At 36.0% G+C, this 25728-nt stretch overlaps 1 protein-coding gene across 1 annotated transcript; it reads left to right on the top strand.

Annotated features, from left to right (window-relative positions):
* The first annotated feature begins 9205 nt into the window (after positions 1-9205).
* LOC143617178 (phospholipase SGR2-like) lies at positions 9206-22417 on the top strand. Its single transcript, XM_077089818.1, has 22 exons — positions 9206-9470; positions 10098-10198; positions 10725-10901; positions 12151-12306; positions 13043-13114; positions 13534-13686; positions 13798-13848; positions 14800-14970; positions 15292-15441; positions 15602-15667; positions 16425-16811; positions 17208-17259; positions 17360-17484; positions 18594-18666; positions 18982-19084; positions 19362-19455; positions 19535-19597; positions 19681-19729; positions 19847-19947; positions 20050-20096; positions 20905-21167; positions 22362-22417. The coding sequence occupies exons 1-21, from the start codon at positions 9275-9277 to the stop codon at positions 21119-21121; spliced, it is 2604 nt and encodes an 867-aa protein (XP_076945933.1). The 5' UTR covers positions 9206-9274; the 3' UTR covers positions 21122-21167; positions 22362-22417.
* The last annotated feature ends 3311 nt before the right edge of the window (positions 22418-25728 follow it).

The following is a 25728-nucleotide window of genomic DNA, read 5'->3' as shown; positions in this document are numbered from 1 at the left end:
GTAAGTTTTCAAGCCTCGACTCTTCGTGGGTAATCGATTCTGGAGCCACACATCACATGACGGGGAATCAAGGTATTTTATCTAGCCTGCATTATGTTTCTCATGCACCGGTTCGTCTTGCCGATGGATCTTCAAGCCCCGCTCATGGCATAGGATCCATCATTAACTCGAAAAACATAAACATTCTTCTATCCTTTTCGTTCCTAAATTTCCTACAAGCTTTTGTTCCATTAGTCAGATTACCAAACAAAACAATTGTTCTGTAACCTTTTACCCAACTCACTGTGTCTTTCGGGAACTAGGAACAAACCGGGTAATTGGTACCAGTTTTGAATCAGGAGGCCTCTACCGTATGTCACCACTATCACACCCTACAGCAAACTTATGTGATTCCGCTGTTAGGGAGACTAACTGTCGGTACGGCCATCAAGGAAAATGAGACCAGATATTTCTATTCCTAATGATTTTCATTGTTAGTCATGTGAGCTTGGTAAACATAAACGGCGTTCTTATCCTCTAAAAGTGTCAAAACGCACCGATTTTATATTTGAACTCGTGCATTCTGACGTATGGGGTCCTTATCATGTTAAATCCTCATTGGGTTTTTAGTATTTCATCACTTTCATTGATGATTATTCTCATGCTACTTGAGTTTATCTTTTGAAAACTCGTAGTGAAATTAATTCAATTTTTCGTGAGTTTCACTCTTATGTCAAAAATCAATTCAACTCATCCATTAAAACCCTACACACTGATAATGCACCAGAATATTTCTCTAATGAACTTTCTACTTATTTGAAAACACATGGCATTGTTCACGAGTCTTCCTGCCCGTACACATCTCAACAAAATGGCGTTGCTGAACACAAAAATGGCCATTTGTTGGATATCACACGCACACTCATGTTTCAGTCTCATGTTCCTGATAGATTTTGCGGTGACGCTGCTCTTACGGCTTGTTATCTCATAAATCATATAATCCTCATCTGTCCTCGGTCAAACTCCATTTTCTGTTTTGTTCCCTAAAGGAACCCCCTTTCCACTCACACCTAAGATTTTTGGTTGTGTAGCATATGTGCATGATCATCGTCCAGGCATTAGTAAACTTGCTCCTCGAGCAATTCGTTGTGTCTTCCTTGGTTATTCACGTGTCCAGAAAGGGTATCGGTGTTATAGCCCTTCTCTTCAATGATACTTTACTAGCGCTGACATCACCTTTCATGAGTCATGTCCTTACTTTCTCGAGTCCTCCACTTCAGTTCATGATATACCCAAGTCACACATTGTCCCCACATTTCCTATGTCTGTTGTTCCTTTGCCCCCTCCGGTCTCGGACGACACTTCTCCAGTTCCTGCATCTCCCGTATCAGTTCCCTCTACCCATCTGGTTTCCGGCACCACAGCTCCGGTCCATACTCCCACGGGTCCACCAAGTAGAACCTCCACCCTTACTTTTCACATATAGTCGTCAATGTCACAATCACTTGTCGTAGCCTCCTGATTCCCATCCACTCGCTTTTGACTCCAACACCCCATCCCCTACTCCCGAACCCACTTCATCGCCTGATCTTTTTGATCCTTCTGGTGCACCCTTCCCCGATATACCTATCGCCTTTCACAAAGAGCCACGTGATTCAGGATTATGTTGCATACTCTCACCTTTCCTCTCAGTCCCGTGCCTATACCACCACCCTTGATTCCTACCGGATTCCCAGGAATGTGACGAAAGCCCTAACTCAACCAGGATGGAGACAGGCAATGGAAGACGAGATCGGGGCTCTCAGAGCCAATCATACATGGGATCTTGCAACACTTCCTCATGGAAAACGTGTTGTTGGTTGCTGTTGGGTGTTCACGGTTAGATTACACCCAGATGGTTCGTTACATCGCCTGAAAGCCCGATTGGTTGCTAAGGGTTATTCTCAGGCCTATGGCATTAACTATGACGAAACCTTCTCCCCAGTTGCCAAAATGTCGTTTGTGCGCATCTGTATTGCCCTTGCCACCATTAATCATTTGGCCGCTCCATTAGCTTGATGTCAAGAACGCCTTTCTCAATGGTGTTCTTGAGGAGGAGGTGTATATGGAGCAACCACCTGGGTTCATTGTCGAGGAAGAGGCCTCGAAAGTTTGCAGGTTACGCCGTTCCTTATATGGTCTTAATGGCTGTTTTTCTAGTGCTATGGGAGAGTTTGGGATGGTCTGTAGCGCATATGATCACTCCGTATTCTTTAGGCACCCGAAGGATTATTGTTGTGGTTTATGTGGATGACATTATCATTACAAGAGATGATGAGGTCGGGATTAACGAACTTAAACAATTCTTTCAGTCCCATTTCAGATTAGTGACTTAGGTCGACTTCGATACTTCCTCGGCATAGAAGTATCTCGTTCTCTACAAGGAATACTTCTCTCACAACGGAAGTATGTTCTTGATATGTTGACTGAGTGTGGATTACTAGGTTGCAAGTCTGCTGAAACCCTAATGCTTCCAACTGGGAAGCTCCCTCCAAAGGCCGGAAGTCCAATGAAGGATCCTGAGCGATACAGATGATTGGTTGGGAAGCTTAATTATTTAACAGTCACGCGACCAGATATTTTCTTTACTGTCAGTGTTCTGAGCCAATTCATGGCTGAACCATATACCAGCCACCGGGATGCTACTCTTCGTGTCTTAAGATATCTCAAGGCCACACCAGGCATCGAAATCCTATATTCTGATCAGGGTCATTGTTGAGTAGGAGCTTTCACGGAAGCAGGTGAGATGATCGGATATCAGGTTTCTCAGACGTAGATTGGGCAGGTTATCCAATTTCACGACGATCTACTACCGGGTATTGTGTATTTGTCGAAGGCAATCTTGTGTCAGGGAAAAGTAAGAAACAACAGAATACAGAGCCATGGCTGATGTCACATCTGAGATGACATGGGTTCGTCGTCTTCTCAAAGAACTCGGGGTCATCTCTAATGACTTGATGCGATCATACTATGACAACCAATCAGATACATATAGCAAAGAATCAAGTATGTCATGAGAGAACAAAGCATATTGAGGTTGATTGTTATCTCATCAGAGATCGGATAACTGGCACAAAAAAGGATCCTCCATCCATTCAACCTATTCATGTTAAGACAGAATTCCAACTTGCAGATATCCTTAACAAACCGCTCCGGAAAGCCCAGATTGAGTTCATTTGTAACAAGTTGGGCATGATAAACATCAATGCTCCAACTTGAGGAGGAGTGTTAATAATATATTTAACTATTAGTCCTTGCATGTAAACTAGTATTTAGCTGCAGGTCCTTGCATGTATTCTAGGCACCTATGATGTAATTAGTATTTACTAAGAGCCCCCTCTCCGTCCTTATAAATAGAGTGGTTCTCTTCTTGTATTATCATCAAGTTATCAATCAAATACCAGTTCTTTTACATGTTTTATATAATGTTATTTTTCTAAAGCTTTAATTAACTAGTTGGTTATCATTAATTGTAGAGAAAGCACGAGTTCTAGGGCGAGAGTTAACTCAGATAAATGGCCATGTTAACATTACTTTCTTATTTATTTTTTTTTGTTTACAGGCTAATAACTTAATATTGTTTTTGTAATGTTAATAAACGCGTTAGTTATTTATAAAATGTAGGTGAAATTTTGTCTTATGAGACGGTTGTTGGGCGTGAAGACTAAAGGAACAGAACAACAAGCGACGATATCAGACTTGTCAGAGGCGGAAATATTGATGGTGAACATGGGATCAATGTCCACATGGGCTCGTGTGATGAATGATGTAGCAAGAAGGAATGGTGTAGCGAAACTGCAGTTGACATCACCCGTGTGCACGACGAAAGGTGAGAAGATTGCTCTGAGCTGGAGAGTTGAGAGGCACTGGCGGTTAATCGGTTGGGGAACGATTCGAGGCGGTCTAACTCTTGAGATCCCACCCTGTCCAATTTAGAGTTTTAGACACTTTTTTTAACTCCATTTTTGTCTATATATAAATGTTTTAATGTTTGATTACTTTTTATTAACTTCTTGTAACCTTATTAGTAGTAATCGCTATCGAATTTCACGGTCTTGTTCTCATGTTTATATTTTGGTTTTCTGTTAAAAGAAACATATTATAATCCTGTCAATAAAAAACAGTTACTTGAATCTTTGTATATTAACTTTAAAAAATTAGAATTTATTTAAAATATAATTCCCATTGAACTTATTCAATCTCCAAAAACATCAATTGATGGCAACCCCATATAATGGCAAACTCGTCAACCCCAAAGAATGAACCTGGAATTCTGTAAGTCGACATAAGATGAAAATGGCATATATCAACTGGTTTAATCATACAACCACAGATTACAGATTAATACAAATATTAGCAATGGGAAACATAAATTGTTGTTGATTAAGTAAATATGTCTCTTTCTCATTTTCATTTCTATTGCCTACCTATTTATACAATAAAATCAATAACAAAACCTAGAAAATCCTGTATTATTATCATTAGGCAATATTATTATTGTTAACCTATTTGTTACTTAGTGGGTCATGTTTAATTAATGTAATCTATTATTTCTTTGTTACAACTTGATTTTTTCTTATGTGGTGAGCTAAAAAACATAAATTTTAAGTGTTTGGTCTTATTTGGTGTTCAAAATTAGGTGAAAACCTAGCATTCATGCTACCGGAAATTATATTATAGCTACTTTTGCAAGTGTTTTACTATTACAATTACAAACCTCAAAAATGCATGCAGTTAAGAACCACAGAAGGCCTATCATATATTTGTTTTGAATCTTGACATTAAAAAGCAGGCAACTTTTATGCAAAGCAATTGTGTCAGTGCAAATTGGTTAGGTACTTGGAAGAATCACCTGGTTTTTATGTTTTCCCATCACATTTTGAAGTGCACTTGATTTTTTTAACACTTCTAATATATTTAATCCAATTTGGAGTGCATCAAAATAAGTATTTGCAGATTTGATTATGGTTACATAAATAGTATTTAACATGTATTTGTAGGTACATATATAGCTTCCAATGAACATAGTAAACTGTTTTTTTCAAATGCATTTAATATTCCCTTTCTTTTTTCGGTTTGACTTTTGCTGACTCAATGACTCTGCAGAACTTTGAAACAACATATGGCTTGCAGCCGAACATGGTTTTGCTTTTAAGAACCACTAATTAGAAATGGTCTTGAAACTTAACTGTTAATATACATATGGATTGGATCGAGGGCGTTAAGGGTACGTGCATGCTTATGGATTGGTCAATTGGGCCAGTTTTACCAATAAAGTTTCTTGAAATCTGTCAACATGTTCTAATTTGTTGCTGGTTGTGGCATGTTTTTGAGTATTTCACTGAACGGACTCTACGATCTTACTATGAGCTTCGTGAGACATCAATCATTTGGAATTACAAGTATTTTGGTTTGTACCCAACTGGACATTTCATATTTTTAATGTTTTCAATTGGTTGGAAATAGGTTAGTTGGCTAGAAATAAAGATGTTCAGACTAAACTTACCAATAGTCACCAAATTCATATGAGCTACTAAGGAGTAAGCAATGATCTTCTTAAGATCGATCTGTCTTAAAGTGGTCAACGAATTATATATTATTGCAATCGCGCTTAAAGGTAAAAAGCCCTTGTACTAAAAAGAATATTATATATAGGCCTTTTTCGCTTCTTTGTCAAGCTTTCGAGCAGCTCTTTCAACTGCCGCCTAATCCCCCTCAAGAAAAGAACTGAGAGCCACCAGCCCCTGGACAGCCGGAGGGAGCTTGCTGAACGGGCAAATCAAAAGTTTCACTTCGAATTTTGGACCTCAACATCCTGCTGCTCATGGTGTTTCACGATTAGTATTGGAAATGAACGGAGAAGTGATAGAAGAGAGTGGCAAATCGGTCATAACAAAAAGCACTAAATTGGGATAAAATCTGGTTAGTTTTGAGTCTTGTGGCAACATTGACTTTTTAAGAGTCTAAACTATTTTCTAGGAATTATTGATTTTATTAATCTACTTTCATTTTTTTTGGCATGTTTGACTTTTCTTGGTCAAAGGTAAAATTTGTTTATTACGGATATGGCAATTATGGTTCGATTGGTTAAATAATTCAATGAGGAAGTGAGAACTACTGAATAGGTGGGTTATTTATTGCTATATCAAGTATGTGATATGGGGCATGAAAGATTCATCATGGTTAGTGCTAAACATCACACTCCTCTTAATGATTATTGATTAATCAGGAAGACATCATTGGAAGGAGCCAAAACTTACAGAAAACCAGTCATAGTAGCAACAATGCATGATTGATCACCCGCCCCAACACGTGCTGAAGTTTCTAATAGGGTTTGTCTATTCAGACACCTCTTTTACTATTCATACACCCATTTTTCACACATTTTCTCTTTTACATACACCCTCTCTAAAGGGTGAGAGGGTGTCTAAATATACCCTCTCTTTTACATTTTCTCTTTTATGTTTTCCCATCACATTTTACACAATTTTCTAAATTGGGTTTGTCTATTCAGATACTCCTTTTGCTATTCATACAAGGTGCTGATGCTATCATGCTTTCGGGAGAAACTGCCCATGTAGGTAATTATTATTAGGCAAATTGGAAATAAATAATCCCAACTTTTGTTTATTGACCGATAATAATCCCAACTTTAAAAATCACTACCAACGGTCCCAACTTTTAACTATTTTTGTCTCAATGGTCCTCCGTTAAAAAACACTTAACGCCGTTATGTTTTTTCCCAAGTTTAAAACCGATGTTTTAGGGCCTTTGATCGGAAGAACGATACGATTCGACCGATGTAGAACTTATCTCAAAGCTGTTATCCAAACGACGAAACAATGTTTCAATTCGGGCGTTTGAATTTTCAATTAACAAAATTCAAGTCATTTGAATCACCGTTTTGGGATAAGTTTTACATCAATTGAATCGTATCGTTCTTCCGATCAAAAGCCCTAAAACATCGGTTTGAAACTTGGGAAAAAACATAACGGCGTTAAGTGTTTTTTAACGGGGGGCCATTGAGACAAAAATAGTTAAAAGTTGGGACCGCTGGTAGTGATTTTTAAAGTTGGGATTATTATTGGCCAATACACAAAAGTTGAGATTATTTATTTCCAATTTGCCTTATTATTATTATTATTATTATTATTATTATTATTTTATTGCTTCACATTCTTACTTGGCTAATTTTATAGGTTTCCACCAAAAGTTTTGAAAGCAACGCACACTGGGGCATTGAGGACATAAATAAAGTTTAATCAACATGAATTAGTTTTTCAGAGCCATATATGTGTGTGATTTTTGGGTACCGTGCGACAACAATAGCCAAAAATCTCGTGTCACAAGAACCGGATCCATGGCTGTAGTTTTAAGCTATTATCGCTTGTTCTAAAGTATGTTTTCCTCCACAAATCTGTGAGTATTATACACACATTCAACATTACGTACACTTCTTTAAACTATTTGTTTCATATTATACTATTCGTAGCATTATTGGTTATCAATGTTGAATTAAATCTCATAAACTAATGGTTTGTGTAGAAATTGATGCTTTATCATGGTGTTATAGACAATATAAATGGAGTTCTTCAGAGGAGACCTTTTCTGGAGCTTTTAAGTTTTTAGTTGTGAAAATCGTTTCAACAACAGTTGACGCTTATTGTTTTGGCATTGCCATTAGTTGTTTCTTTTTTTTTAATTCTTCTGTGCATAAAGCCATGAACTTGAACCAGTTATAATGCATTTCGTACTACTCACAATTAACACGCATTCAATCCTTTATGCTGATTAAAAATCATAAACCCACTTTATTAACAAATATTTAACAAAACATCCAATATATATGCATATGTCAATATTTTAGTGTGCAGCCCAGCACAAAAAATTCCAACAAATCATACGCATATGCAGCAACACGCTCTCACTGATTACCCAATACACACCACACCAAACACTACAAACCAATACGAGAGGATAATTTGCGCGAACCCGCAGCAACGTCCGGGCACTATTGCTAGTATGAAATAATATGGTAGGGAATTTGGGATTATGAAGCATTAATATCAAGCCAAAATACGTCAGTACATACATTAATTTCAATCCTCTAATTAATTCTAGCTTCTAAGTTAAACAAATGGGCCAGGTTCGGTTATGGCGGTTTTGAAATTACATTTATCCAAAACCGACCCATATTTGGCGGTTTTTGAAAAATTATTAAACCGACCCACCGGTTATGCCGATTATCGGTTAAAATCGGTTCAGTTATGTAGGTTATGATTTGGTTATTGGTCATGACAGTTAATTTTTTAACCATGTAAGAACTGGATTTTTTTTTTTTTATTTATGTTCTTTGTTTGCCTTTTGTAATATTTTTAGTCCCTCAATTAAAATGTTCACGTTCCGCCACTTTAGGTATTGATCTAGCATTTTAAAGATATTTGGTGCAAAATATTTTTTTTTATCCATAGTTTCTTTAAGCTATACGGACCTTTTTTATTTCGGCTCAACCGAAGTATCTAAATCCTCAGGGCCAGCCTGCCACCTTTTATCATATTTGTCGGCAACCATCCGTAAGTAACAGAATTAAGCTACAAACTTTATCATCATTTTTTGACCCTATGACACATATATCCCACCTCCATCCCATATAATATTATTATTAAAACCAAAGTCAGAATATGCCACTCCAATTTCTTAAACATTCCACTATATTCTCGCCTCAAATCTCTTCGATCTTCATCATCAATTAAGGGTTATATGTTCAAATCCCAGAATCAATTCCACCCAGTTTCAGGTTTGTCATCGTTGATCGAGTGTGGGTATTGAATTAGAGCGAGTAATTGTTACTTTAGATTGGGTCTTTAGTGGGTTTTTAACTTGCACACCAAGTGTTTGATGAAATGCGTGAATGAAGTTTGTATCTGATTTAAGCCAATTTCAAGTTTGCGGTTCTTGATCGAGTGTGTGAGAATCTATTTGCCCGTTTTAGATTACTGGGTTGTGTTAATTGGTTGTTTAGATTGTGATATTAGTGGGATTGAAGTTTGCACACCAAGTGTTTGATGAAATGCGTGAATGAGGTTTGTATCTGGTTTAACCCGATTTCAAGTTCGTGATCGTTGATCGAGTGTGGTTATTGAATTAGAGCGAGTAATTGTATGTTTAGATTGGGTTTTTATGGTATTGGAACTTGCACACCAAGTGTTTGATAAATTTCCTGAACGAAGTTTACATCGGATTTAAGCTGATAATAATGGGGGAAAGCAGTGGCAAGTATGACGTTGTGGCGACTTCTGCTGAGTTACGGAATACACCGTCGAATATTAGGAGGTTAGCTGATGAGATACAGCAGTGTGAGGGTAGACAGAAGTATCTTGCGCAGACTAGAAGCCCGTCGGATGGGGGTGATGTTCGGTGGTACTTTTCTAAGATCCCAATGGGGGAAAATGGTGAGTTGTTTGATTATGATGTTTGACGTCACACGGTTTTGGTTATATTGTATGAATGTTTTGAGTTATAAATTATAGTCATTCTTCTGGGATTGTGAGTTATTCATTGCAAGTGTGTCTTAGTGTTCTTTCTATTGGTGATAGGTGTTTAAGTTAGGTTTAGCAACTTGCTATGACTCATTAACACGTTATATGGATCCAATTTTCGAACCGTGTTCATTTTATATGTAATTTTTATATTATCTCCAGAGTACTTGTATATATTGGATACAAAGGGTAGTTTTTACATGAGCTAGTCATTATTAGAAGGATGATGGGCATGTCAAGTGGGTTAGTTAACTGGCCAAAATTTGTCATTTTCTGTAGGTTGAAACGGGCTGGGTCGGGTTGACCTTAACACGAAAACAATAGTATACCATAATAATAATAATCTGAATCTTTGAATAAAGAAAAGTTAAAGAGGTTCTATAAGTTTACATTTTTTTCACGGTTCTCTCTCTACGCATAGTCCTCTTCAAATCTTAAATATGATATCATGCATAATCCGTTAATCTCGCATGAACATATCCTTTTCATATTTATTTACTTACATGTTATTTTCTTGTTGCTGCCATTACTTATGTACAGAGCTAGCTGCTGCTATCCCACCCACTGAAGTAGTAGGGAAAGGTGATTACTTTCGATTTGGTATGCGGGATTCTCTTGCTATAGAGGCATCATTCTTGCAGGTCATACCATTTGTTCTCATTTTCTTTTGTATTTAAAATTAGTTATTGATTTGATATCCATGGTTCATTTTAGACTTTTAGGATTACTCAGTACGATGCTGCTTATTTGAGATTTTACTTTCCCGTGATTATTTGATACTAAAATATGTAAATGAAACATTATTGCATTATACTATAGGTGACAAAATGGGCTGGTCTTGCAATTTAGTAACAGGCCATAATGGGCGGGACGTGTTGACCAAAAACATTTTTTGTTTATATTTATTAAGAATTGTTAGTTTGACAAATACATTTACGCAAAAGTGTGTTTTTTAATGATAGTTTAATATTTTGCACACTTTGGGAGACTTTTAAGACCTATTTCCTTTTAGCTGTTTTCTTCTTTATCCGTCTGACCCGTTAGAGATAAAACAGAAACCTAGTTGATTCATTCATACGTAAATGGGCCGAATTGCCACATGTGGATAAGTATTCTATGCACCAAAGCTCAGGGATTTACTGATTTGCATACTGTTATGTTATACAGAGAGAAGAAGAGCTGCTTTCTAATTGGTGGAGAGAGTATGGTGAATGTAGCATGGGCCCGAAAGGTTCACTTCCTTCAATTTCGGAGTCAAACGATTCATCAAACACTCAATCAAGCAAACTATATGCAAATGAAGAAGAAAGAGTTGGTGTCCCTGTGAAAGGAGGCTTATATGAGGTGCTGTCTCTTTTCTTCTCTTTTTATGGTTTTAAATACCATCTTGGTTTTAGGCATTTTGGCATAATTATTGTGATTATAAGCTTAGGATTGTATTTCGTTTTGGATGCGTTTTGGTGGTGCTTATGTAATATTGAATAATCGGAATCTGTAATAAAATGGGGTATAGAAAGTATTGTGGATGTACTTTTTCTGTTTGAAGTAAAAGAGAAGTCCCTTAAATTAGGTTTAAATAGAGGGTGAATAAGTAGTTCTGTTTTACCTCTAGATTATCAATTTTGCTGTTGCTGGTATGAAACTTAGTGATAATCTTGCTGTTGCTGGTATGAAACTTAGTATCCAAATCTGATTATTGGTTTCCTAAACAATCAAGTGATAATTATCAGAATGTGCTTATCCAAACATTAAAAAGTGATCAAGTCGGAATAATCATTCCGAAACGGAAATTGTAACACGCCTAATCTAGGAATGTGGAGAAGTTTTCAGATTAAAATATAGTTAGGCTTGTAAATGAACCAAACACACATGACAAAACATGTTCGTGCACACTCATTTAACTTTAACCGAAGAAACGAGACAACTAAACGAACGGGGCTTTTTGTTCGTGCTTGTTAACAAAACAAACATGTTCACGCTTGTTTATGTTTGTTCATTAATACTATAAACGAATGGTTCACGAACGTAAACGAATGTACATAGATAAATGAGCATAAGCACGCAACTGAGCGAATAGCAATTAAAAGTAAACTGAACATCAATCTATCGGTCCTACAAAAATAATAAAACTTGACTAAATTGTAATAGTTCATATCTTAATTTGATAAACTATGCTACATTATAATGGGCATAAAATATTAAGTGAGTACATAAATGAAATGTAAATGAACAAATGCAAACAAACGTTCACGAATGAAAAAAATGAGGTATGTGTTCATGTCAGTTCGTTTATAAATAAACAAGCATAAACAACTTCTCGTCGAACGGTTCACTGAACGTTCGGCTCGTTTACAGGCTTAAATATTTCATCTAATAATAATAATAATAATAATGGTAATGATATATTTATGGGTGTATTTGTTAATAAGTTGAATTTTCATTTTAGGTAGACTTATTAAGAAGACATGGTTTTCCAGTTTAGGTAGACTTATTAAGAAGACACAGTTAATAAGTTGATTTTTCATTTTAGGTAGATTATTAATAAGTTGAAAAATGGTAATAATTACTTATTTGTTACATGTTACTATTGCAGGTAGACTTATTAAGAAGACATAGTTTTCCAGTTTATTGGAATGGAGATAATCGACGAGTTCTACGAGGCCATTGGTTTGCTCGTAAAGGGACTCTTGATTGGTTTCCACTTCGTGAAGATGTTGCTGAACAGTTGGAGTTTGCTTACCGCAGCCGTGTAAGTGAAATGAGCCGGGCCTGGTTGCCTAAAAACAATGTTATAACTTTTTGAGCTTATTTAATAGAGTGCTTTAGAAGGCTGTATGCATTTTAAATACATAGGGTTGCGACTTTTCAGCCAGTTTATCTAAAAGTAGATTACATTTTTTTTGTGTTTTATGTTAATACCGACTTGCAGATTTCGTTCTTTAACTAAGGAAATTACAAAAATGATCTTATATTTCAAAGTTAACACATTACTTCCTTTCCACAATATGTGTAATTTTCACATTTCTTTTCTTTTCTGTTGTGAAAATTACACATTTGGGTCTTTTAGTTATATAGGCAAAATAGTCATTTTGTAAAAGACGTAATGTGTTACAAGTTATAAAACAAAGGATGATTTTTGTAATTTCTTTAGTTGACGAACCTGCATGTTGGTATAAACATACCTGCGAGTTGGTATAAACATAAAGGAAAAAGAACTGAAATTTACTCTGTATTTACTTTAGACAATTCTGCCCGGTAACGATAAAAACATAACAAAAGTGGACTAAGTAGATGGGTTGAATTGCCACATTGCTATCGTTGATTCTCTCATTCAAGGAATCTCAAAGTTCAATGTTTTTAATTGCACTTCTTTTATTCTCTTGTTTTGTCATTAACTTAAACATGTATAAAAGCAAATTTATTGCAATTTTGGCTGCTTTTATGCGGTTGTTTCATTAAGACATAATGTGAGCATTGTTTTTCAGGTTTGGCACCGTAGAACATTTCAACCATCTGGATTGTTTGCTGCGCGGGTTGATATGCAAGGGTCCAGCCCGGTATGTTTGTGCTTTGTTTCAAACTTATATGGTTATATTCAGGGTTTTGACGACTATCTTAAGAGTAACAATTAACAAATTAAGATGTATTTAAAGTTTTTCTGACCTGTTTTGGTCTTTTTTGGAGATCTGTCAATCTCTTTTACTTCTATTAATAATAGTTGTAGTGGTATTAATAAATAGACACACATACTCCTTACAATTCACACTCAACATATAATTTTAGTTAATGAATATGTACAAATGGCAATTTTTCTATTGAAATTAACATTATTACGGTAATACCAAATTGGGTCAATTAACTTATGATTACCAACATGAATGGAAAAAAAATAAATACTAAAACGGATTCGAGGTAAACTTATATGACTCTTCAATATATTTGCTCTTGGGATTTCTAATTGTTACTTATTTTATAGGGGTTACATGCTCTTTTTACGGGTGAGGATGATACATGGGATGCTTGGCTAAATATTCCCTCATCTGGATTTTCCGGCATAGTTAAATTTGGAGGGACGGGCCTCAAATTAAGACGTGGTTATGCGCCGTCTCATTCACCAAAACCGACCCAGGTACATTCTTATTGGTCAACAAACTTCTTCAATGGTCAAACTTTTATGAATCCTACAGCAATATTCCAGTGCCTTGCTTTTTATTATTTGGTTGATAACTTGTGTTTATAGGATGAATTACGCCAACAAAAAGAGGAAGAAATGGATGATTACTGTTCACAGGTAATACTATATATTCTTACATATATTTTAATAGTGCTGACTTCACAAACACAAGTTCTATGTTGCTGTATGTTTGTTAAAGGGGTGACAAATGACAATTCGTGTTGGGTTTGAGTTTATATAGCCCTAGTTGAACCATAACCTGGACAGGACCTATATAGTCCGATTATCTAAATGGGTAAACGGGTTGGTGAGTTAAATGGGGCTGTAAATAGGCCAGAGACAGCGGGTTTTAAATAAAGGTGCTAAACAGGTTATATACGTGGGCTTGCGGACCCAACCCGTCACGCACGTGAACACGACACGCATTCGAGAATTGTCAGACATATAAACCCGAACACGGCATGAATATTTGCGGGTTGACACGAACATAACCCGTTTAACCGATTTTTTATTGTTGTTTTATTATTTTTTTGTATTTTTCACACACTCTAGTTTACATTTTAGTTATAAAACCATATGTCAATTTCTCTTTTTAAGTTTTAAATATTGTCTAAAATACCCAAAGTATTGCCATAAAATACTCAAACCTATTTAACTTATGACATAAAACACATTTAAATAACAAAATTAAAATTAAACGGGTTAAACGGGTCTACCTGGTAACCCACCGGGCTGACACGAACCTGACCTGTTTAGTTAAATGTGTTCAGCCTGAAACTGACCCGAAACCATCTATACTAAACCCAACCCGCAAATTTCGTGCTATGCTCGTGTCGTGTGAGAAATTCACATCCGTAGTTTTAAATATGTTGGCTGGTAAATGTGTTGGTTAGGTCAACTTGTACCCAACCTATTTATTGGACAGGTTAGCCGTGGGCATGTGTTGGCTTGTTTGCAACCCAAATCCAATTAGCCCCAACCTATGCACCATTTAATTTGTTTCTCGCTATTGAGACATCATAAAGACCTGCATGAATTAAATTCCTTTGGTGTTCAAATTGCTAACAGGTTCCGGTTCGACATCTGGTATTCATGGTTCATGGTATTGGTCAAAGGTTGCAGAAAGCAAATTTGGTTGATGATGTTGGAACTTTTCGCCTAGTCACACAAAATCTTGCTGATCTGCACCTTACATCTTACCAACGTGGAACTCAAAGAGTTCTCTTTATTCCATGCCAGGTAATAATCATGTTAATTGTTTTAAACTAGAGCTGGCTATTTCGACCCCTTTACATAGGACTATTGTTTGTAAGATTGCACAATGATTAAACCTCTTTCATTGAAAACATCCTTACGTATATTGAAATATGTAAGAATACTGTAAAATGACAAATATGCACATCCTCACCACCTAAATCCGCTTTGATCTGTATTCTGTACCAAAAATTACCCATTTTGACCGAAACTCATTTGACCCCTTATTTGAACAGCCTGCTTCACCACCTATGGTCTTCTATTTCATTGTTATCCTTGATGTGATTGGTATTTTTGTATTGCCAGTGGAGGAAAGACTTAAAACTAAGTGGTGAATCTGCTGTAGAAAAATGCACATTGCCTGGTGTACGTGGGCTGAGAGTAACATTAAGTGCAACTGTTCATGATGTATTATACTACATGAGTCCCATATACTGCCAGGATATCATTGACTCGGTATGTGTGGTTAGTTTTTTGATTGTATATAATTTTTAGATAATATGGATTTGGAGTTTGAAAAATACCTATAGTTATATGTCATTTTACCTTGAGATGATTCATTTAAACTTTTGACGTAGTAGGTTACATTTTGAATTAATTTCTTAAATATTTGCAGGTTTCCAACCAATTAAACCGGTTATATATGAAGTTCCTTAAGAGGAATCCTGGTTATGATGGAAAGGTACACGAATTCGGACCCCTTTTATAGGTAAATGGGTCGAATTGGGTATTATATTAGGGAAAAAATTGAAAACCCGTAAAAGTTTTCTCCGAGTTCACACATCGGTCCTGCTTTCATGGTTAAGTTCCTAAACTCAAAATTTCAAAACATCGGATAAAATGGAAGCGACTCAAAACTCAAAAAAGTGTATCTAAAATGCGTACAACCTTCTGGATAGTTTTAGAGTGTGTTTTATAAATTATCCCAAGTCAAGCATCACTTATTGAGCTCAAGCTAGCTTGCAAGCGTAAACGAGCCTATTTTATATATATATATACTCTATGATGTAATTACATAATTACTCTACTTGATTCTCACATTTAGCACGTTAATTTCATTTGTATTTGATCCAAACCCTATATATATTTACTATATTAACAAATGTTACATTGTAATTATTTTACGTAAAATTGATTAAATTAGTTATGTATTATGTTACATATACAAATTATAATCAAAATATATACAAAAAAAAAATAGCTAAAGCATATATAAATAATTAAGAAATTATAAACGAGCCTAGCTTGAGCTGAGCAGAGCTCGAGCTTTAAAAGGTACACGCGAGCCGAACTTGATCTTTAGAAATAGAGCTCAAAACGAGCCGAGCTTGAGCTCAAGCTCTTGTAAGTTAAACGAGCTAAGCTCGAGCTTGGGCTCAACTCTACTTGTGTACACCCCTAGTTTTGACCCGTTACGCTTGTGATTTTCGTTTGTGCAGGTTTCCTTATATGGTCATTCTCTAGGAAGTGTACTCTCATATGACATCCTTTGTCACCAAGAGACTTTATCTTCCCCGTTCCCAATGGAATGGATGTACAAAGATGAACCCCATGAAATATCTCCCGAGTCTAATTCTTCCATAAATTCTCAAAACCAAGATTTGATCACAAATAACGTGGGTACGGATACGGCAGCTTCACCTGCGGAGGGCATAAATGGAAATTTGTCAATACCAACGGATACTGAGAAATATGTTAGTCCGGTTTTAGATGAAGTTGCAATCAATTCCGAGAATGATGAAGTGTTAACAAGCAATTCAAGTCAAGTTAGCGAGGAGGTTAATGAGAATGATGAAAGCGTAGTAATCAAGTCATTGAAGGAAGAGGTTATAAAGTTCAACACTGCTATTTTTTTAGTATTTATATCAGGCTTGTAAACTAACCGAGCATTAAGTGAACCGCTGGGTAAAATCTTCGTTTATGTTTGTTTACGAACATGAACACAGTTTTTTGTTCATTTAGTTAAAACTAACGAACAAATTGATGTTCGCTCGGATATGTTTGTTCATTCATTTATGTTCGTAAACTGTTTGTTAATATTATTAACAAGCGAACATAAAAAAACACGAGCAATAAAACCTCATTCATCTAATTGTTCTGTTAACGTTAAAGGAGCGCGAACATGCCCTGTGTGTGTTCGTTCGGTTTGTTTACTAGAAAATTAGTGAATATTTAAGTTGTTCTATCTTTAATTCTGATTGTTAGTGTCTTTGATCTTGCAGATCGATTGTTTACAAGCTAGAGTCAAAGACTTAGAATCACAGATAGCTGAAGGTACCATCTTGCAGCCTGTGCTTTTTGATGGTTTAATGAATATCATGTTAATTTGGTTTCATGTGAGATTGAAATCGTGTTTGTTGTGTATTTCAAACAGTTAACAGGAAGCAGGAAACTTCAACCGCAAGAAACGAAGGCATGTCCGAGAGTTCTCAATCCTCAAAAAATGATTCTATGAAGAGTTACACCCCTTATATAAAGTACACCAAGCTAATGTTCAAGGTAACGTTTATATATGTTTCTTAGGTGTTGTTTGTTTTTGAAGACAAAAACTGTCTGCAATCTGATTTCATATCTGCAACTGAAGATGTGGTCTAAAGGTCTGCAATCTGAAAATATAATATTGTTTGTTTTATAAATTGGGTATCGTCTGCATAAGCTGAAAATTAGTTACCTATCATACATATCATAGTAGATAGAAGTCATTTAACGTCTGTAGATGGTGTTGGATGGTGTGGTGGGTGGTGTTGGTGGCGGATGGTAGGTGGTGGTGGTGGGTGGTGGTGGCGGACGGTGGGTGGTGGTAGTGGACGATGGTTGTGGCCGACGGGTGGGTGGTGGTAGTGGGTGGTGGTGGTGGTGATGGACTGTGGTGGTGAGTGGTGGTGGGTGGCGGTGATGGACGGTGGTGGTGGCAGACGATGGGTGGTGGTGGTGGTGGTGGTGGACGGTGAATGGTGGTGGTGGTGGCGGCGCATGATGGGTGGTGGTGGTGTTGGATATTGGGTGTTGGTACTTGGTAGGATGTTAAGAAGTGTGAAGATGTGTGAAGAAGTTAAACAATAGCTTCTTTTTTAAGACCATAAAAGCAGTTTGCAGATCTTATTTAAAAAAAAAAACAAACAGTATTCAGAAGCTTATGTCTGCGTGCCCGCAGATATAAGCCTCCTGCAGATGTTTTAAGCAAAATCAAACACCACCTTAATGTCTTTCCATATTAAGTGCATGTAAAATATCTTTTTTACCCTTAATGATAAAGACAAAAGATGTTAAAAATGTAACAATTTTATAAAGATAGCAATATTATATATTAATATAATGTAAAAAAGTGAGTCCCCTCCATTTTAAGTTTGATTTAAACAATTGATCTTTTGATTTTAACAAAAGGGCATTTTGGTCAATTTTTAAAATAATTGATATAAAAGTTAACCTCCGTCCACTCCAAGGACCATTTGTGTTTTGTTTGAGTGAATGGTAGGGACTACAAGTGTAATTATAGAAACATGGGGACTAAACATGCAGTATGGGCAAACTAAAAGGATCATCTGTGTAATTAAATATAAATAAAAAATCTTGCTTTTGATCCTCATTCTGCTTTATATTCATGCCAGGTGGACACATTCTTTGCAGTCGGGTCTCCACTTGGTGTATTTCTTGCTTTACGTAATGTCCGCATTGGAATTGGTAAATATTATTCTATTATCCTGAAAGAGTATTAACGTCGAGTAAACCAAATATAGTGTCATTGATGCCAAATCTTCCAACTTTTAAAAATAAACATATGGGTCTTTTAGCATTTATTTGACATTTTAAGGTCTCACTCTATGTGAACTACCAAACTCTTCTCATTGAATCTATACACTTACAAATTAATATATAAACATGTTATTAATGTGCATCCTTACTCCAATGGACTTTATGCATATTCGATGCATAGTTATATATAATTTTTATTTGATATTTTACTTGTATATTTGTTTTGTTTATAATATTCTTCAGGAAAAGGAAAAGATTATTGGGAAGATGAAAATATAATTGAAGAAATGCCATGTTGTCGTCAAATGTTCAATGTTTTCCATCCTTACGATCCAGTGGCATATAGGTATCTCTCAGCCCTATGCTTGTCTTTTTCTTAATATGGCCATTTCGGTTGACACTGTTACTCTGCTTTCATGGTGCATGCTTCTTTATAAAAAAAAGGGCATCTTATTTTTACAAGTAAAAAATAGGTCAAATTTGGCTCCATTTAGGGTTATTAATTACAGTATTATAACACCTATTGATGCACACATGTAATCTTTTTCATATAATTTATTTCTGTATCAAATAAAAAATAGTTATGTTTTGACACCTGCCATTAAAATTGGTCTTTTGCTCAGAGTTGAACCACTTGTTTGTAAAGAGTATATAGACAAGCGACCCGTCATTATTCCTTATCACAGAGGTGGAAAGAGGCTGCATGTTGGATACCAGGTACACACACTATACATATACTTATAACGAAGCCAATTTGGATTGTGACCTGATTTTGACCTGTTGTGTGATGGTGCAGGAATTTGTTGAAGGAGTTGCATTACGCACTCAAGTGGTAGCTGATCAAATGAGCTTGGCAAAGGTGGTTGTCACCAATTGGTCTCAAAATGCTATATTTGTTTCTGCTTTTTAAAATATGATTTAAATGGGATTAACTTTTTCTAGGTTAAAGTACTCACAATTTGTCAATCAAAGGACAATGATGATCACGAAGGTACATATGATATTTTTAGTGCTTTGAAAGCGCAAATATAATATCATGAAAATTTGAAGGATATATATGTAATTTAACTTTTATAAAGTTAATTACTTGTATGTTTTTGTTTTGCAGAAACGTCAGAAGAAACCAAAGAAATTGAGAGATCGTATGGTTCAATAATGTTGGAGAGGTTGACCGGGAGTCAAGATGGGCGAGTTGATCATGTACTTCAAGTATGTAAATTTAAATTGACTTTGGTCAATTTCATTTTTAAATGAAAATATTATTAATTTTTTAAATAGTTTTCAAAACTTCATGATATTATGATAATGCAGAATAAAACATTTGAGCATCAATACATATCAGCTGTCGGAGCACATACGTAAGTATCCATTATTCTTATCATACATAGAGGTGGTGATTTCGACTCATATACATGTGAGTAGGTTGTATAATATCTCAAACGGGCCAAAAAATAATTAAGCTAAAGGGGGGAAAAACGTCAAAATGGGTCAAATAGTCAAACAAGCTTATATTCGCCTATATTCTATAAACTATGCATATAAGTTGACAATATTAAAATTTCCTAAATCGGTTTCATTCAAAATTTGAAATTATTAATGCAACAATATTGTTTTTGTAATCATAATACTGCTCTAAAGGTGTTTACGGGTCAACCCAGCCTGATCTGTCCTGTTTTGGCCCACACAAATAAATGATCCATTTTAACTAGGGTTCTAAACAAGTTCGAGCTTTGCTGGTGAGTAATTATTCAAGGTCGGCTCATTTATTATTTATTAATTAAGTTATACGTTTATAATTGTTTTTTATATATATTTTAGTTACAACTTTTATGTAGCATAATATATGTTATTTAGTTATTTTTATCATAATTTTATATATAATAGCAATTATCGTGTGAATAATATATTTATATTAAATAAAAGTTATATAAATCATAGGCTCGTTTAGGCTCACAGGCCAGCTCGGGCTTGTTTATTAAACGAGCTTATATTTAGGTTTGGGCTCGTTAAGCTTGGCTCGATTCAAGCTCTTAGCGAGCCCATTTAGAGTTGCTCATGAGTGACTTGGTTTACACAATGATCATTATCACATGATCGCTTTCAAAACGCATGCTCAATATCATCTAAACTATAAAAATATCTTCACTTTCCTCCTTTGTTTCATAGAAAATACTGGAGAGACTGTGATACCGCACTATTCATATTAAAACATTTGTATTGCGATATACCAAAGAAGCCCAAAAGACCCTCGGAAAACACTTCAAATGAAGATAACGAAGACTGGGAAGAAATGTTCGATGAAGAACAGGTTCCTTTAACTTTCGCCAGTCAGAAATTTCTGAAACAACTCTCGGTTGGAGTAAAAAAGCTAACAAACCAGTGAAATCATGCCTGACTTTCTTCTTGATCTGTACATAATGTAAACACAGGTAAATAGTAGAAAAAAGTTATCTGACTGGCCCGTTTATGCGAAAATAGGATTATTTTGGCTTTATTTTAACGCTAATGGGTCGAACGGGTCAATTTTAAAACGGTTGAAAGTAGTCTGAGTTTCCATATTGTTTTAGTGAAGTTAGGATTAGATGACTATGGTAATTATGGGTGTTTTTTCTTTTTAATCTATGTACCATATTGATTATTTGTAAAATTAAACTAACAAAGGCAAAAAGAATTTTTATGGGTCAAACAACCCAACTTGTTATTTTGCCAAAAATTACATCTTGGGATTTTTAAATACACTTTTTACTAAATTTATTTCTATAAATTTCCATTTCCCAAGAACAAATATTTTAAAATTATGATTCGGGTAAACGGATAAGTATATGTTTTGGGTAATCAGGCCCCGGGTATTACCTGATACAATACTCGTTCCATGCCTGCTAGGGCTGTCACATTTACCTGAAACCCGAAACCCAACCCGAAAAAACCTGTACCCGAACCCGAACTAACCTGACCCGAAAAACCCGAACCCGAGAAAAGACTATCCCGAACCCGAATCGAAGTAATTCGGGTTGGTCTTAATCAATAAAGTTATCAGAATCTGAGCCTAGTCGACTTTTGTCAATCCAACTATTATGGATCGATTGTTTATTGTTAATTTATGTTTTCTGTTTATTAATAATAACAACCATAATCAAACAATCAACTCATGCATGATTGAAGACGATTATGGTTCGAGTTAGCTACTTAGTTTTACTCTTCTTTTGAATTGTTTTATGACTTTATCAAGTTATACTGGTTTATTATTTGATTGTTTGCGTTACGAGCAAAGAAAAATATGTTGTTTTAATTTTAGCATTGAAGTTTATTAAATTTTTTTGTTTTTTGTTTCATTTTCTAGGATACTCAAAACCCGATTTACCCAACCCAAAAAAACCCGAACCCGAAAAACCCGTAAGAGATTTGGGTTGGGTTTCGGGTTAAGATTTAAAACTTTGAAACCCGAAGAACCCGACCCGGGAAACCCGAAACCCTAATGCCTGCGAATGCTTTCAAAAGCAAACCCTTACCAGGTTTGCATACCGGGTTCGGGTTTGTTTGTCATCCCTACTGTTACAACTTTTAGTTTTTCGCTTATTTTCTTTCTAATTCATTTAATTTTGTCTCTTATTTGTTGTATACAGGCGCAGAAGCTTTAAATTTTGCTGGAAATATAAAGCAGGATGTTGTAGTACCTTAAAGTTGCAAATAACTTCCTCTTAAATTCTGGAATTGTAATCATGTTGTGCCTTATGCTAGAAAAATTGTATAATAGGTATGGATGAATGAATGAGTAGAATCCGTAGTGTGCGATTTGAGTGGTCGCATATAACAGCCTTGAGAAACATGCATGATCTTTGAATCGAATGCTGCAAGATAGAAGTGAATAATTCAAAACGTAAGGCTTGACAGGCTGGACTTTTTATTGTTTTTTAAATTATATATATTCTTTTAGAAAAAAAAAATATGTATTCTTAAGTGTAAACCTAATTCTTCAACTAATTTAATGTTTAAATTTTTTCGCCTGCTAAAAAATTTTAGCAATTCTCAAAGGCCCTCGTCATCATCAATTATTACCAACGTGATGCGCCTTCTCAGCCGCCACCATTAACCCGACATATATGTTACCTGCCTAACCTCGCCTATCCTGGCCAGATAGACCCAACATTTTTGAAAAAAATGGAGAGTAGGGTATTTGCAAGATTAGTTTGTGATTATTTAGTTTATTTGTTCAAATTGGACAAAGAAGATTGTTTTTGTCACTGTTTTCATGACTGGATTGGCAGGTTAGATTAGTTTGACATACGGGACTACATGTTGAACCAAAATAAAATACTTTTTATCATACCTGAAAAGTTTCATTTATTGGATATAGAGTCAATTTTTCAACTTTTTGTATTCTTTGTAATTCCCCCCCCCCCCCCCCCCCTTTCTGGTGGTATCAATCGGAATTATTATTTGTCCCAATAAATTGTCCGTTCAAAAGGTTTGGTAAATATGGAGAAGCAACGGGAAGGTTTGAAAAAGTTTTGGGTCATTGCAGGACAAGAAAGAGGAGAAGAGTCTGGTCAAAATGAATTTATTTATTTAGGTGTATTGATTTTTATTAATCTCAACTATTATCTTTGATCACTGCCGGTTTCAACTAATTACGTATCGTTCCCAACGGCCCGTGGCTAACATAATCCTAATGCCGTTAGTTGCAGATTACCAGAAAAACGTTTTTGGCCAAAAAACTCGCATTTCTTTTGGGAAAACTCAACATTACGTCCCAAACATCTTTGTAACCTTGGATAAGACCTTTAGGAACCTTTTTCTGATAGAAACCTCAATTATTGAGGTCATCGGAACCCTAGAACCATCGTCGGAATCGGTTGATGGTGCACAAGTGATGGTGGTTGGTTGGTGGTGAATCAGTTGGTGGTCGTGGCGGTGCTCAGGCTGAGTTCTCTAGAAAAATATGACTTTTCCGGGCAAAAACGTTTTTCCAGCAATTTGCAAGTAACGACGTTAGGATTCTGTTAGTCGTAGGCCGTTGGGAACAAATGCGTTAAAAGATGGAAATGTCAGCAGCCACTTGGTAAGTTGGGACTGGTACTATAATAAAACCAATATACCTTTTATATATATTTATTAATGTATTTATTTATTTGTAACAAGGTTAGGTTAAAGTTTTGGTAGGGGATGTTGATTGATATCAAAATTTAAATGTAATTGCTTGTTGGAAACCAATAAAAGTGGGTGGGTGGTAGTGATTGATAGAAGCAGTAAAACTTTGTGTAAGTTGATTAATTTTTGTGGTACACAAATTATAAGAAAAGAGAAGTTGATTAGGTTCAAAGAATTAGTGTGACAATGAGAGTTAATTGAAGTCCACTGCCAAAGAAATAATGTTGTGGGCTTCATGGAATCATCGTTGGAAAACTGGACTTTTACTACCGGTAAAGCTTTTTCATGAAACAATGATGGATATTTCCAGGCAGACACTTATTCCATCAGTGAATTGAATTGCCGCCCCTTATCCAACAAATTTTCGAGTGCTTACTGACTACTAGCCAACGACAACTTTCCGCTAAAGTTTGAGTTGCCACAGATAATCCATCGGTAATATTTAAAAATTTTTAAAAATGAATTAATGTTTTTTTTTTAAATATCCGGTGATAATAATAAATTTTCGGCAATAAAAATACAAATAAATCTGCAAATTATATTTAATTGTTGGCATATGACTGCAAACTAGGAACTTTTAAGTTACAAATTATATTTAATTGTTGACATATGATTGGAAATTATAATTACTTGTTGGCATAATGATTGCGAATTATATTTAATTGTTGATATACTGCATTCTGACCATCGAAACCATGTTATCAATGTTAAAAAATTGGTTTTTATTGGTCCAAACTATTTCATTTTTGTCGGCGCTGGTCTCAACTTTCATTTTGGCTGGCAACGGTCTCAACTTTCACATACGTTTCTTCCACCAGTTCGCAACTAACGGAGTACTTCGTTATGTCATTGCTAACGTGTCCATCCTACTTATCAAAAACATATGAGATGGCAGCCTACATGGATATTAGTTTTTATATAACAAGTTTGCATTCATAATCAAAATCCCCAATTCTCTCCTCCACCAACTCCGGCGACGGTTTTTTTCCGGCAACCAGAGAAAGAGATCACTAGCCATCATCCAAGATATGAACTCTTCACCACCAACGCGTCAAACCCCCCAATTTATCATATATGAATCGGGTTCCTAAATCGGAACACGGGGGCGGGTCCCCGGAAAAACGGGACGAGGCGATTACATACGAACTGAGATGAATAACGAATATGGGAGAGACGGCTCAAGCAGATTCAAAACTCCGCAAGCATGATGGTGGTGATGCACAAAGATGATGGTGGTCGGCCGCCCGACCGGAGATGGAGGCTGACGAATTGGTGCATGTTGGAGAAACAAAACAAAAGTGTGAATCATAATGAGGTCGTAGTAGACTAAGAGTGGTATGAGATAATGATGGACACGGTGGTCGGAAATGGTGAACGTGACTGTGGCTGATGCGGCGTTGGGCGGTGGTGATGGGGTGGTGGGAGTGGTGGTGGACGGTGGTGTGAGGAGGTGGGTTTGAGTTTGATAGCGGCGATGGGTGGGAGGTTGGAGTCCGGTAGGGGTTTCTGATTCTCTGGTCTTTGACAAATCAGATGGCTGCCACGGTGGGTACCACGTAACGGTTTTTTGACAACTCAGATGGACACATCAGAAAAAACATCGGAGTTAGTACTCCGTTAGTCGCGGACTGGTGGAAGAAACGTATGTGAAAGTTGGGATCGTTGCCAGCCAAAATGAAAGTTGGGACCAGCGTCGACAAAAATGAAATAGCTGGTACCAATAAAAACCAATTTTCCTATCAATGTTAGAAGGAAAGCAAGATATGCAAATCATGTTATTAATGAGAGTTTTGATCTACATCCTCTAATCGAAGGTTCAATAATCAATGGTTTGGGATAGTG

This window comes from Bidens hawaiensis, unplaced genomic scaffold, assembly GCF_021521415.1.
Source record: "Bidens hawaiensis isolate Kalapana, Puna unplaced genomic scaffold, B.hawaiensis_p1.1 tig00052927_1, whole genome shotgun sequence".
Classification (NCBI taxonomy): domain Eukaryota; kingdom Viridiplantae; phylum Streptophyta; class Magnoliopsida; order Asterales; family Asteraceae; genus Bidens; species Bidens hawaiensis.
The sequence above is the reverse complement of the archived record's forward strand: the minus strand, read 5'-3'. Positions and strand labels throughout refer to the sequence as shown.